Source organism: Centrocercus urophasianus, unplaced genomic scaffold (assembly GCF_019232065.1).
Source record: "Centrocercus urophasianus isolate 14NV4802_14NV808 unplaced genomic scaffold, USGS_Curo_1.0 seq_26, whole genome shotgun sequence".
NCBI lineage: Eukaryota > Metazoa > Chordata > Aves > Galliformes > Phasianidae > Centrocercus > Centrocercus urophasianus.
In genome coordinates, this window is record NW_024884822.1 from 10,233,101 (window position 1) to 10,247,179 (window position 14,079).

At 44.0% G+C, this 14,079-nt stretch overlaps 1 protein-coding gene across 6 annotated transcripts in view; it reads right to left on the reverse strand.

Annotated features, from left to right (window-relative positions):
- Positions 1–14,079, reverse strand: part of GRIA1 (glutamate ionotropic receptor AMPA type subunit 1) — a 107,799-nt gene that overhangs the window by 51,641 nt on the left and 42,079 nt on the right. For 3 of the 6 annotated variants that reach the window (XM_042826219.1, XM_042826218.1, XM_042826217.1), the window contains exons 3-5: positions 6,649–6,888; positions 5,089–5,273; positions 636–689 (exon numbers count right to left, since the gene is read on the reverse strand). In XM_042826219.1, coding sequence (XP_042682153.1) covers positions 636–689; positions 5,089–5,273; positions 6,649–6,888 — 479 coding nt within the window. Of the gene's footprint in view, positions 1–635; positions 690–5,088; positions 5,274–6,648; positions 6,889–14,079 lie in introns of those variants that run through there. The other 3 variants (XM_042826224.1, XM_042826221.1, XM_042826220.1) reach the window with 2 other exon arrangements.

Genomic DNA, 14,079 nt, shown 5'->3' on the forward strand with positions numbered 1-14,079 from the left:
TCCAATGGTTTCCTTAGAACCATGACAGACAGATTTGATTTAGCACAAAGCTGCAGAATAGTCGTTGTAATGGACCAACAAAAAACACAGGACATGACAGTCACATATTTTCTGTTTACTGGAAGGTCAGAGGGATCTTGCTACATCATCATTAAAAGTATGGGGCTCTCACAGTGGCTGTGAAACACTTCACCTGAGGTACAGGGGACATCACCAAAAAGAAGTTGAAAGCAGCTAGAAAACCAAACTTGTTACCAATAGTGAACAGTTTCTTGGTGGCCCAACTGAAATGAGCTAGAAGAGCAATGCCAGAAGCTCAGGTGCTCACACCATGCAAAAAGTCATTATCACAACAGGCATTAATTGACAGTTGGCTTAATAGGCTTTGAGAAGACATAGATTGAATCTGGAGGCAAAAAAGCCTAGCAACACTGGAGATGCCCCAGAAATAGTCTTACTGGATTAAGACAGAAAACACCACAAGCAGCATACCACAAAGGGCTTTGATAATTCTACCCAAAAGGTGAGTTAAAATGACTTCCAACTCAGTAACTATAAATATTGTGCTTTGCAGTACATAAGATAACAATGAAAACATCTAGGAGGGGAAGTAAAATAAGCAGTACTCAACTCACCATGTTTGCCAAAATGTAGTGGTACCCGTTCCCATTTTTTTCAAGCTTGATGATCTGCAAGAGGGAAACCAAGGATATTTAGCAGAGGCCAACTAAGGAAGTAGGGCTTCATTTATCTCCCTTTTCGACCATTTTAAATTTCCAATGGTACTGTTCAAAGGTGAACAGGAAGATAAAGCAAAATTCACAGTCTTTTTAGAGGAAGGACAGATCTTTTGTACATGACATCAGAGAAACAAGCCTGAAATTAAGACTGTATAAGATTTCCAAGTAGATTCTATAGGCAAGGAGAGTAAATTATCTGAACCAACCTGTTTTCTACAGGCTCACAGAAAAGAAAAGCAGAAAAGAAAAAAAAGATTAAACAATATATTTCAAACACAGGAACAAAGTGGAACGCTGGAGCTCATTTGTCCTGTGAGCACAGCTGAAATACGGAGCAAGACTAAAAGAGTTATTTTGCACATTCATTGGCCTATAGTCCCTGCTGCAGACACGTAACTGGGCGAGATATCAGGAGGTTTAAGCTATATTAGAGCAGCTGTTCTCCTTCAGTGCGCTGGGGCAGCTTCAAACCACATCTCCAGAACAAAGCAGCCTGAGCAAGTTGCTCAGCAGAGGATTCCCCCTGCATGTTCATTGAGATTATTTATAACCTCATACTCACGGTGTTGCAGCATATGCTCTTTGCCACACTTCATTCTCCCTGATGCCAACAGAGTTAGATTTTTTTTTCTCTCTCTCTTTTATCACACAACTGCTTAGAGATCTGTAATGTCTGAAAGTTTCTTTGGTACTGAGAAAGTTCCCATGTCTAGGTAGAAAGGCAACATCTGTATAAGGTTGCCTGTGATTACGGGGCAGGGAGTCACAGACTAGACAGCCCCCAAATCACATTCTGTGTTTCCATTGGAATTGCTCCCTACTGATTTCCAGTTGCACTGTTAAATTCTTACCTGATCATTAGAAGCAGGTATCATCTGTTCTTATCCAATCCATGTCCTCAAAACTCATAAAAACCTTAAAACAACACCACCACCTAAGAATTACCTGTTTCTGATGGAATTTCACTGTTTCCATAATGTTTCCTTGCTGGCACCATTATCCCTTTATTTCTATTGCCACATAAATCGATTCTGAACTCTGCCTGCACTGCCAGTGCTGAGGCAAAGTCTGCAGGAATGGTAGTGAGGTGAGGCCAGAAAGATCCTTATTGCCATAACAGTGACTGAAGGACTGCCATGCTGGATTGAACCAGAGATCAGTCTGCCCAGGATTCCTCCCTGATACCAGTTTGGTAGCAGGTGTTTGGGAAGCACTAAAGACCAGGACTTGCATGTGTGAAGTGATCCTTCCCATAGGACTGCATTCCAAGATTACTGTGAGCAGGAATTAAAGGATCTCTGAATGGATTATAAATGAGCTGACTCTCTGTGCAACTGAGTCATCTGCCTTAGCCTTTCTCTGATGAAGTGCTCTTGTATGTGCATTAAAACTCTGGATCCCAGTGTTAATGTACAGGTTGCAATTAACTCCAATGAAGACTTCCTTTAGTATCTTACATGACTACTCTCAGCTCCACCACTGGAGGTGGTTTCACTGTCCTGTGGTTCTCCCCATAGGTTGCCTCAGAATGGCTACTGTGGAGGAGTTTGGAGCACTGAGAAAATAAAATAAAACAACCCTCTTTATACCTAAGGCTACAAGATATGTGCTTCTGTTATTGGTAGTTTTCCATTGGAGCGTGTTCGACTGCCAAATCTGAGAAGCAAAACCAGGCCCAACTTGTCCTCTCCATTTATCTACTGTGAACTCATGGGAGAAAGCAGCATCTCTGGGGTACTTGGATGCCTAAGAATTATGATCCAATTCCCTGTTTCTCCAGTGTCAACAATAGATGGCATTGGCTCCTTCTGCCCAAACTCTCCCTTTATTATTTCATTAGGTGTCAGAGTCAATGAACCCAAGAGGGCTGTTGCCCAGCCTTCCCTAAGCTGTTAATCTTGCAGTCCATCCACCTGAATTATGAGGCTTGCTTCCTGTGCTTTACACGGTTATTTGTGATCTTAATTTATTTTAAAATGCTTGCTCAGTCCTAATGTGTCTGGACGGTGGTAGCAAGCTGAGGTTATAATAGCATTTATCACTTAGGCTGAATGTGGTGAGAGGCTGTGCTGGGCTGCATGCTGATAGCTCACTTGGGCCACCTAGGTTTCATTGCCCACTTCTTAATGGGCCAGTTTGATATCTATTAGAGAGAAATCCTCTCAGAGTGAAACAGTAGCAAAGGAGAAACTCCAGTTATTCATTTTAATGAGTGACAGGGAAGAAACAATATAGTGCATTGATATAATGCAACCCTCTGCTTATTTATCCCATTAAGGCTACACGGTGCAGCCCCATGATATCCCACCCAGAACTGAAGCCTGGCTCATGAGCCAGCAAAGATAAATCATACCCACGAGACCTGGGCACGGAGGAGAATGAAATCAGGTCATTTTCCATGAATGCTCTGAGTGCTGCCTCCTTCTGCAGCTGTAATCTCAGGGCACGAGGAGCACCATGCTGGAGTCAGTGGTGGCTCTTTGTGTTTTGTGCGTGTGGTGTGGAAAAGAAACTAAATGTGTGTGCATATGTCAGGGACTGAATAGGCAGCGCAAGCTCTTCTGCTCACTGGGGAATGCAAATCCACACCCAGAGAAAGCCAGGGACAGGAAAAAGGATAAATGCATCAAACCATCCCTGAGAGGCTGAGGCAGCTCTCTGAACACCTCAGAATCTCTGAGAGACTGGGCAAACAGATCAGGGACAGACACACAGACGTGCTGGTGCATTGAGCTGGGAGAACAGAACATGAACTCTGTCCCTCTTTGGTCATCACTGTGTTGTGAAAGATCAGACAACCACTGCTTATACTGGTGTGGCTACATCTGCTCCAGAAATCCCTGTGGACTCAGCACAAGAAGTCTAACAAGGATATAAATGAATCACACAAGGTAAAAGCAACTTACAGCAGCCCTGTCCCTAGCAGAGATACCCCTGGGCACAACAATGTTGGAATTGCTCTTTCACTTATAAAAGCATAACATCATCTAGTTTACCTGGAAATATCTGTTTTTAATGGCATTATAGTTTTTTTAGGTTTTTTTTGCTTCGGGTTTTTGTTTTTTTTTTTTTGTTTTTTTTTTTTTTTAGTGTTCTTGCAAATAACTTGAGTTTAGATGTAGATTTAGCTCTTGCTCCTGTTACGTGAAGAAATTTGAAATGCAGACTTCTTTTCCCATTCACATTGGGCAAACTAGATGATGTCTGTCCGCAGGACTTAGCTTTCCATTGGACAAATTGCATTTAAAGAGACAACATCATTAACCCTAGAAATCTGATATACCCTACAGGAAAGCTTGCAAAAAAAAAAGGCAAATTCACTGCCTATCTCCTTTGATCAATTACACCTGCTCCATGGTCAGGGGGAATACTTTGCCCAAAGAATCACCTGGTCCCTCTTTGGTGTGACCTTTACTTTGAGGTTAAAACCTGTTTTGTTATGATTTATACTTAGTAGCACTCAGAGACATCCAAGAAGGATGGATTGTGCTCATTGCTGAGCTGTGCAGCTGATGACATGGCAGTCCCTGCTCCAGACAGCGAGCAGCTGAAGTGTGAGACGGGAGATGACAGGTAGCTTAGACAGAGCGACGTGTGAAGCACGAGGGAAGTGAGCTGGTTGTAAGAGGTATGACAGACAGCAGGAGACACGTCGTGCCTGCTGCTTGGCACTGCTGAGCCCTTCCTAAACCTTGTGGAATGGGATTTGCAGCAGTGGGAATGGGATTTGCAGCTGTAGGTGGGGAAAGGCACCCAATCAGAGCTGCTGAGTCCTCTGCTACGTACCCTGTCTAGGATTGTTTGGGCAACATTCTCAAAGGGTTGGAATATTGGCTGGTCCTGTTTGAAGCCAGCTCCATGATCCCTGTGGTCCCTGTGGTATTCAATTCAGGATAGTCTATGATTCTACCATGATGGGATGTGGGAATGCCAGATCCTGCATACACGGAGTCTGGAGAACCCAGAGTCTGGCAGTGTCAGTTCACACTTCCACTTCAATTCACAAGGATTGGGAAAACCTGAGAAAACTCAGCAGGATAACAAAGTGCCACGTCCCATGTTCACTGCTTGGAGCAGTTAGCACAAAACAAACTCGCTGGGGAAGTAAGGGGGTTACAGTGCTCAGAACATGAATCAGAAAAGTAGGGGACATGGAGCTCCCAGTACTTCTATGGCTTTACGCTTTCCTAAACAGCACAAAGGAGAAATACCTGCAATGCACACACATCAAATCCATGACGAACTGTGACACAGATCGCATCAGAATGGGAAGAAAAACAACTCTAAGAGAAACAACCCTCCCCATTCTGCATGCAAGCACCTCCCAGGAGACCCACGCTGATACAACCTTGCTAAGGATGATGTTCAGCCGCTCGGATTCACAGTCCACCACCACCAGTCTCTCCTTCTTCTTCTGCAGCTCCTGGAACAGCATGCGGTAGCCCTCTTCTGTTGTTGTCAGGATGTTGACAGCTGTCACCTGCCAGTTCTTCTCGGCTGCAGTGTCCAGCACTTTCTGTAGGACTGACAGCCCTGTGATGGGAAGAGAGCGGGACATTAGAGGGAGAACCAAGACATAGCTGTGCAGCAGAATTTTTTGCCCTGATAGCCTGTGTAACCGTCCTGAGCTGGGCTGGATACAACAATGCAAGAGCTCAGAAGAACCGCAGTAGCCAGATAATAATCTAGTATTTTAGTCACACACAGCTGGGCTAGAATTAATGATTTCTGCCTTTTCTGCACAGGAAGACAGGATGATTCTGGGACTAGTTTTTCTTTGTCATCAACAGATCAGTCCTGTTGGTCAGGCCCTGCTGTGGGATTCAGATAAGAGCTCTAATCCTGTCTTATTCTTCGTTACTACCCAAATCTTTTCATTTCTCTGGGCCACAGCTCTTTCCTCACCTCTGATCTGTTTAGGCTCTATGCTCCTAGGGTTAGGGACTCCCTCAGCAGTCACAATACATCATCATATTTAGTATCCCTGTCTCTCCTTGTGGTGCCTGATCAGAAAATTTCATGATTTTTTAAAGGATCTTGCCTAAGTTACATGCACAGCCTTCCAGAAGAGGCACACACAGTCAGCACTGCTCTGGAGGCTGCTAGATAGCCCTGTCTATGCAGACCTGTTGCCATATTCAGCATGCCCACTTCTGGAGCCAACAGAAAGCTGGATGGGATGCTTTTACATTATCTTGTCTCTTAAAGTCATCCTGTCCCTGCAAGAGCTTATGATAACTTCCTAGGCAGAGTCATGAACGACCTTACCTCTGTCCTGTTCTCTACAAGACTGCTTTGCTCTCAGCCTTCAAGTCTGGAGCTTCGGAGGCATGTGACAGCTTCGGAAACTGAATCACAAAGCAATGACTCACTTGCCCTGATCACGATTTAGATAACTTGACAATATCTTCCAAGAACCTAACAAAAGCTTTTGTTATTTTGAGCAGACAGCTAATACTCACTAACATGGGGAACTTGAAGTTATCCAAACTACGACTGCAAACAACACACATATCATCACAGGGCTCGTTTGACCTTAGCAGCTATTCGTTCGCATTCACAAATGTGAGATTTTGTGGCTGGACAGACTCGAAAATGGGACCTAATAAATGCAGACAATTTCCCCATTTGAAACCCACTCTTAAAATGAAATATTTCCCTTGTATGACTCTGTGAACCCAGAGTTCAGACTAATGCTTCATCTAGATGAGTGTCCCACCTTCAGCAATGGCCAGTAATGGATATTCAGGAAAAGAATGAAACATGGGGAAGGCATAGGTAGTCTGTTCTGTGAGCCACCCTCTTCGTCTCCCACAACCTGCACTAAAGTAATTTCTTAAACCAAAGACTCTATCTACACTACTGCATTGAACTGCCTGTTAACTCTCCTGGGATACTCGTGACTTACCCCGGTCAGCATCATAAATGTACACAAACTTCTGCCAGCTGTAATGTTCGATGACACTGATGAGGGCATCCTGGAGCTCTGGGCGAAGCTGGAGAACAAACTGGTTGGATGTTTCGACGGGAAAGCTGGGTGTTATGAAACAGACGTGGAGAGCCCCGCAGAAAGAAGTGAGCATGTTGACGGTCCTCCTCTCGTAAAATCCAAAGATGGCATAAACACCCTTGGAGAACTGTGAGCAGACTGGAGGAACAGAGATAAAGGGTATGAGAGCAGAAAGACTGGAAGGTTTGTCAGGGACATCGTCAAAATTCACCTTTTTCCTGAAATAAGCTGCAGCCTATCTGGACTAAAGTACTTTTCTTGAGACCTATGGGATGGGGAATGCAACCCGTGCCATATGAAAAACAGGGCTTGAGGCTATGGGATGCTTTTCCTTGAGCTTCACAGACCTGCTTTATCCCTGATAGGCAGAAGGGACATAGGAATGAGAATACACTAACTCCAGGGGTCTGCTGAAAGTTTGGGAAAAAGTGTAGGATGTGAACAAGGGATCACATGAGAAGAAAAGGGTTCACCAACCCCAGACACAGCAGATGTCTGGCCTTTAGAGCTGCTTTACTACGTTTGCAGCTAGAGCATCCTGTCACAGCCCCAGATGCATTCATGGAGCAGGAAGCAAACATCTGCATGACAGTACAGTGCTCTGTGACCAATGACTCCAGCTAACAAACTAAGACCACCCTGAGAGGGCATCAGTATTGTCATAAAACAGCTACAGCAAAGTTTGTATCTGTGCATACCAGGGTTGTGCTGGTACCTGGGGACACCTGTGTGACAATTTCTGGTTTCCTCCAAAGCTGTGACCCAGTGAGGTGGATGGAAGTGGCCCAGGAGGTCTCCCCAACTAAGCTCTGATGGTGCACATCAGGTTCTGCAGTGGATATTTGCACCTGATCTCAGCAGTCAGCAGTGTGCTGTGCAAGGAGGGCTCCCTCAAATCAAAGCCCTTCTCCAGAGAGCACTTAATGAGGTGGAGGGAGCTGCTGGAAAAATGCCTCAGGATCTCAGTGAAGCAGAGAAAGCTCACACTTCAGGTTGTAAAACTTCATCCCTGAGACAGTCAGACTCACTTAGTATTGCCCCTGTTTATGGCACATCGCAATTTAATATATCTCAATAAATCTCCAAGCTGGAGGTGGTGGCAGTGACAGCATTTTCCTCGTGTCAGGCCTCCTGGTATAGTGTGTCCTCCTGTTGCTATGACTCTTGAAGACCTTTGGCCGTGACATTTGTACTGACTCAACACCTCACACCCCACTCCCCTGTTCCCCCAACCGAGCACAGGGTGAGAAGTTGGATGTGACATTCTGGGGTCCCCTGACAAGCACTCTGCGCTGCTGGGGAATCCCTTGACCTGGTTTCTGCCAGTAGTCCTGACTGCTCTGCACATGAGGCTGGAGACAGGCTCCTGAATACGAGCCTGCTCCATCCCCAGCTGGGCTCTGACCTGAGAACCAGATCTCATGACATGGTGAGCATTTCTCCTTCCTGCTAGAAGAAGCACAGGTCTGGGGCAGCCTGGCAGGGTTACGCATCTGCTTTCCACTGCTCAGTGCCCACGATCTCAAATACCTCAGCATTCTCTTCCCCCAAAGGAATTGGTATTCCTGCGTGGCAGGACTTTTTGTGAAGCTTGAGCCGTGACAGAAATAAAACCCTCTTCTCTTTATTTTCACAGCAGTGTCACTCTTTGCAATCAGCGATTGTGTCTGTGTCAGCTGGAGTCACTGTCCTCATCATGAGACTGACACATTCAGGAAGAAAAGTAGCAGATACAGATAGAAATAGTCTGAACGTCGTTTCCATGTGACTGGACCAGTAGGTCTAATGAACACTGCGATATACCATATGTGAGAGATCAGAATATGATCTCTAGAGACCCGAGCTTCAGATTCATTGCACAATTGGAGTGACGTTCTCAGAACAGCTAAAAAATCCAGCACAATTAATAATCCAGACAACAAACTTGGCTGGCTCGTTTTTTTTTGTTGTAGGCCAGATGTGGCTTCCTTGAATTTTTATATTCTATTTGAAAATAAATCTAATAGTTTTTTTATATATTTTTTTTTTAACTTGGTGGCTCAGTCACGCTCAGGCAGCCCTCCTACACTGTTCTGAGACACTCATCAATCCCAGCATTTGAAACAGATTGCACCGGAGACGACTGGGAGAACGAACGTTCTTTGTCATTAGTATGTTTGGAAAGAACCCCAGCTCACTTTGTATTTTCAGACTAAGAGGATAATTTGGAAAAAAAGGGCTTGCAGGGGGTTGTCACCCAAGGAACAACAAAGAAGCTGTCGTGTCAATTAATCCAGAAAACTGAAAAGGGGGAGAACTGCAGCCGCCTTTTGGAGATGGAACTTAGCACAATGTAAAAGCAGTGGCTGCAAAATGCTTTAAATCTCAGGACTATTTTAAATTACAGACATGCCACATGCATTCATCCAGCAAAACAAAAACAAGTTACTGCTATTTAGTTAGTGTACAAAGAGGTAGTTGGTGCTTCTTTAGATTTGCTTTGCTCTATTAAGAAAATGCATTAATAATTACGTTCTCATTTGATTACAATCAACAAGATTGGCAAAGACCTACAAGATTATCCAGTCCAACTGTCCATCAATCACCAGTAGTTCTCACTAAACCATGTTCCTCAGTACAATGTCTAAATGTTCCTTGAACACCTCCAGGGTCAGTGACTGGGAATCCAATACTCCTAAGAATTATAAAACACAGAATCACAGAATGGTTGGGTTGCAGGGGATCTTACAGACCATCCAGTTCCAACCTTCCACTGTGGGCTGACTCGAGATGCCCAGGGCCCCATCCGTGGCCTTGGGCACCTCCAGGGATGGGGCACCCACAGCTCTGGGAAGCAATGCTAGCATCTCACCGCCCTCTAAATAAAGAATTTCTTGCTAATGTTTTGGCCTCATGTCTCCTTCTTCTAACCCGAATTTCCCCTTTTAGTTCAAAGCCACTCGCCCTTGTCCTACCACTATTAGACCATGTAAAAAGTCGGTCCCCTTCCTGCTTGTAAACTCCTCTCAGAACATACCTAGAGGAAGCAGATATTGTAAGTCATTCTTTGTTCTCCCAGAGGGGAAGAGCTTATCAGTTCACCAGCAGTCACAACAAGTCTCTGACAAATACACATCCAAAAACATTAAGAAACGTAATAGGGATAAAGTTCATACTGGGATGGAAAGTCTAACAAAATGAGCTTCTCTGGTCAACTGGCAAGGGATAACATCATGTCTTACAAACCTCATGGTAGCCTCCTGCTAACAGCGAGACAGCCAGAGGCTGGCACTTCTTACAGAGCAGAGTTGAACTCAGTCTGGTAACTAACTCAAGCAGTTGAATTTGGACAGTTCAGCTCATCCCTGTAGGCAGAAAACTGTAAGGACTGATTAAACAGCAAAATTGTATAATAAATGATGTGAGCATGAGCGAAGAGCGTTTACTTGGATGTCAATGTAGATGTTTTTGGCAGTTTGCATGTGCTATTCTTGGCCTCTGGGTTGCACAAATGGAAAGAAGGACAGATAATATTTGTTCTGGGCTGCAGCTGTACTATCATCTTACAGCAAATTTGTAGCTAATTACAGAAAGATTTCCCCTGAACAAACATTCAGGAAGTATAGTTCATAATGATTGATAACCATGACAGATACTCTTCATCCTGACCAGTTTTGTGTGATCAGTCTGGTTGGACCTCCTGCTAGGACACTCCCAGCATGTGCTGCACTGAGCATCACTGCTGCTCCATATCCCTCATGCTCCAGGCATTGGATCTCTCACTGAGGCATTCTGGGAGAGCTCCCTAGCTTTTTATCTACAGTCCCAATCCACAAACAAAATTAGGTAAATCAGAGGCATCAACCTGTCACCTGGTCATGCTGGAAGTCAGCAACAACTCCACAGTGCCTATTGCAAGCAGGTGAGATGGAGCTCCTCATATTGTTCCAAAAACACTGCTATTTACATTAAAAATAAAATAACATCATTGGATTCCCAGTACCTACTTAAAGAGTGACTGATATGATAGAATGAGAAGGAGGAGGCCTCCCTGCTCTCTCCAGGGACTGGCAGCCATTGGTGTGCCCTTGAATTCTGACAGGGAGAAACACGCATGCTTCAGTTGGGCTTGAAATCCCCACGCTCCAGGATTCCTAGTCCTATGATTTCTCTCTAATTTTTCCTTTCATATGGAAAATATTCAAGGTAAAGCTTTTAAATCCAAGAAAAGAACACCAATTTTATTGAAAGCGGGATGGGACACCTGCCTAGCAGCTGAAGACAGGCAGCACTGGCGACCTTTGCAAATACTTTTAAGAAAAAAAACAAAACATGTCCAGTACTTTAAATTGCACATTTTCTGTGCAGAAAAGGAAAGGGAAGAGATGTTTAGAGTCTATATAAATTTTGAGGAGACTTTATTTAGCAAAAGATCTCAAGCAGTCAGGAAAAAAGGAGGTGCACAAGACTGATTTCTACATTCAGGAGGGATGGGGATGTTTTGGAACCAAAGGTTTGATCTGAGTCCCTTGAGAAGCTGATGACAGATACGATGGAACTTTTATTTGGATTTGGATAAAAGCAGAAGGGAAGCCAAAAGGTTTCTTTCAGAAACAGTTACCACAAAGAGAGGCTGCACAGACGGATGGAAATTAGGATTTGGTTTCTAAGAGTGAGAACTGTGCAATTCTGCTGAGAATCTGCAAACAGGAGTGCAGAACGAGAGCTGCTCTTTGTGGGCACAGCTGGAGAAGCCTGGTAGGAGATCTCGCGACTGCTCGTCTGCCATTTCCTATGGAAGCAGAATTTTCACCATTTCACTGGGTTTAAGACTAGGGGGGGACATTAGATCATTCCTACTGACTTTTTACGTCTCACGGACCATTAAGTTTCACCAAGTTACCCCTGAAGGGAGCCAATAATGTAGTTTAGTTGAAGGCATTTAAGCTCTCAGGGGACTCAACTGCTGTGTGCTTCTGTCAGAGAACAGGAATAGCAGAGACAGTGTTAACTCCCAAAGCAACAACGGCAGTAAAAAAAAGCAGATTAGATTAAATGTCCCCAGATGTTCTCCACAAACAGTTCGTGCTCTCTGTTGCAGAAAGAGACAAAAATCCCAGCTGGTCCCCCTCAGAGCCCTTCCCAAGCCTAGAGGATGTCACACTGGATGAACCTCTAGAAAGGAAAGCTGTACCCTCTCTCCAAGGCCCAAGTGGGAGGGTAAAGAGAGCGGCAGTTTGGAAATCTAGAGCCTAAGAGCTCTTTTGGAAACCACCCAATCCAACACACGTAAGTCCTTGCACTTACCCCAGAAATCTAATTAACAAATGTATTTTAAACATCTCAAGACAAGGGCGGGCAGATTTTGAGTAAAATAAAATAGTCATCTCAGTCTTCTGTGAATTACTAAATATTAGCCCTACAACACCCTGCCTCAGCACGGCACGTCCCTCATTTGCCCAAATTCCTGGGACACAGAACCAAAATCCTCGCTCCCGCAGAGCTGCACTTGCAGCAAAATGAACTAATTGACAGCAGTGGTGCCAAGGAGCAATTCCCACATGCTTTTCTTTGCTCGCTTGTAGTATTTGAGTTCATGTGTGGGATAGAAGGGATGTGCATGTGTGATTTATTTTTAGTGTGCCCTGCCTGGAGGCGACCCTCACACGGTGATGGAGAACCTGACATCAGGTTGGTGAAGCCGGTGGAATTTTGATGAAAGAGCACCGGTGTCTGCTTCAATTAGGATCAGCTCAGCTTTTCTCCCAAATGTTTGTCCTCACAGTTCTCCAGCATGGCGTAGGTGCCAGAGTGCATCTCTTCAGCACATCCCAACGACAGCATGTTCCCACAGATTTTTCAAGCAGGGGAAAGCCAAACAGATTCTACACAACTCCATCACTCTGCACATGTATTTAGCTGGCAGTGGATATGTCCCATATCTTCAACCAACCACAAATCAGGCTAATGTGATATCGCAAGAAATAAATGTTTCCCTTTCAAACATATAAAGACACAGAGGTGCAATCCCTCTCATCACTTTCCCTCACTACTACTCTGACCACATTGTAGGCTGCAGAGCACCGACGGTATCTACATCAAGATCTGCTTTCTTCCTTCACATTTGAACAACAATCTTACTGAAGAGCTCTTCATCACTGTTTATGCTTGGAGTTTAACTTTTTTTTTTAGCTAAGTTTATCAGGCTGACAAATAAGTTCTAGTTTGCCTGGCTACAAATGATGCCTTCCTTGAGATCAAAATGGATTTGGGACAATTCTTTCTTGTGTGCTGCCAAGTTTAAGGAAATAGAGACGTCATGGTGCTTTTGTTAACAACATGATAACAGATCTTTCCTGTGGACTCTCAATCATTTAGTGCACTTTTGAAATAGAGTCATGGTGGAAGGTGAGGCCCAGGCAGTCTGAGGTTAACTTTAATCTCTGCATTTAAGAAACTAACTGAAAATCATTGCTCTTCCACTCCTGTACTTTACATTTTGAAATTTCTTTTACTTTTTCTACCAGGCCCTTGTTCTTACCTAACATGACCACAAAACAAAAGATAAAATCCAAATATCAAAGGTCTAAATCAAGTCAGCAAACTTGTATTTATTAATACTTCCCCTGTTTGCTTTGCTTGTTTTTAAACATGCAAACATCTTTCAGTCTGCTCCAGGCATAGAGCTCAGTTATGACATATGCACTTCTTCAGGTTTGTATTAAGACAGTAATTGAGATCATCTTTGGCTGTAGCTCAATGTCAGCCTCTCTGCCTGGCCCATCATTTTACTGAATCACAGAAAATTAAGCATTAAATACATTACAGAGGTCACAGACAATATTCAATCAATTTTCAAAAAATAGCAGCACATTTAACGTGAATGGAGATTACACATTAGGTGCAAATCTCCTGCACGAAATGCCGATATTAGGTGGGTCCTTTAAAAGGCCCTCAGAAAAACATTAAGGAGGAGGTACAGGCATATAACTCCTGAAACCTGAGACTTCTGGAGCCACAGAGCTGGGTATTTCAGCCAGCTATCCTGCTCTCACCTAACCTCCTATAACAAAAAAGAAATCCCAATATTCGTCCATGTTAAAATCTCCGTGTCTGAAGCACAATCATAAATATTAAAGCAAGACACTACAGATGGAAAAATGGACAAATTATAACATATTATAAAAGGAGGTGAAGGATGAGGACTGAACTAATTTTGCTTCTGCTGCCTCATTAGATGGCCTGTCTGTAAGTAGTGCTATAATAGGAAAACTAACGACAGTACTGGGGTGTAGCTTTCTGCTAGGGAACACGAACAACAGAGGAAAAGAACAAAGCAACAAACCCTTT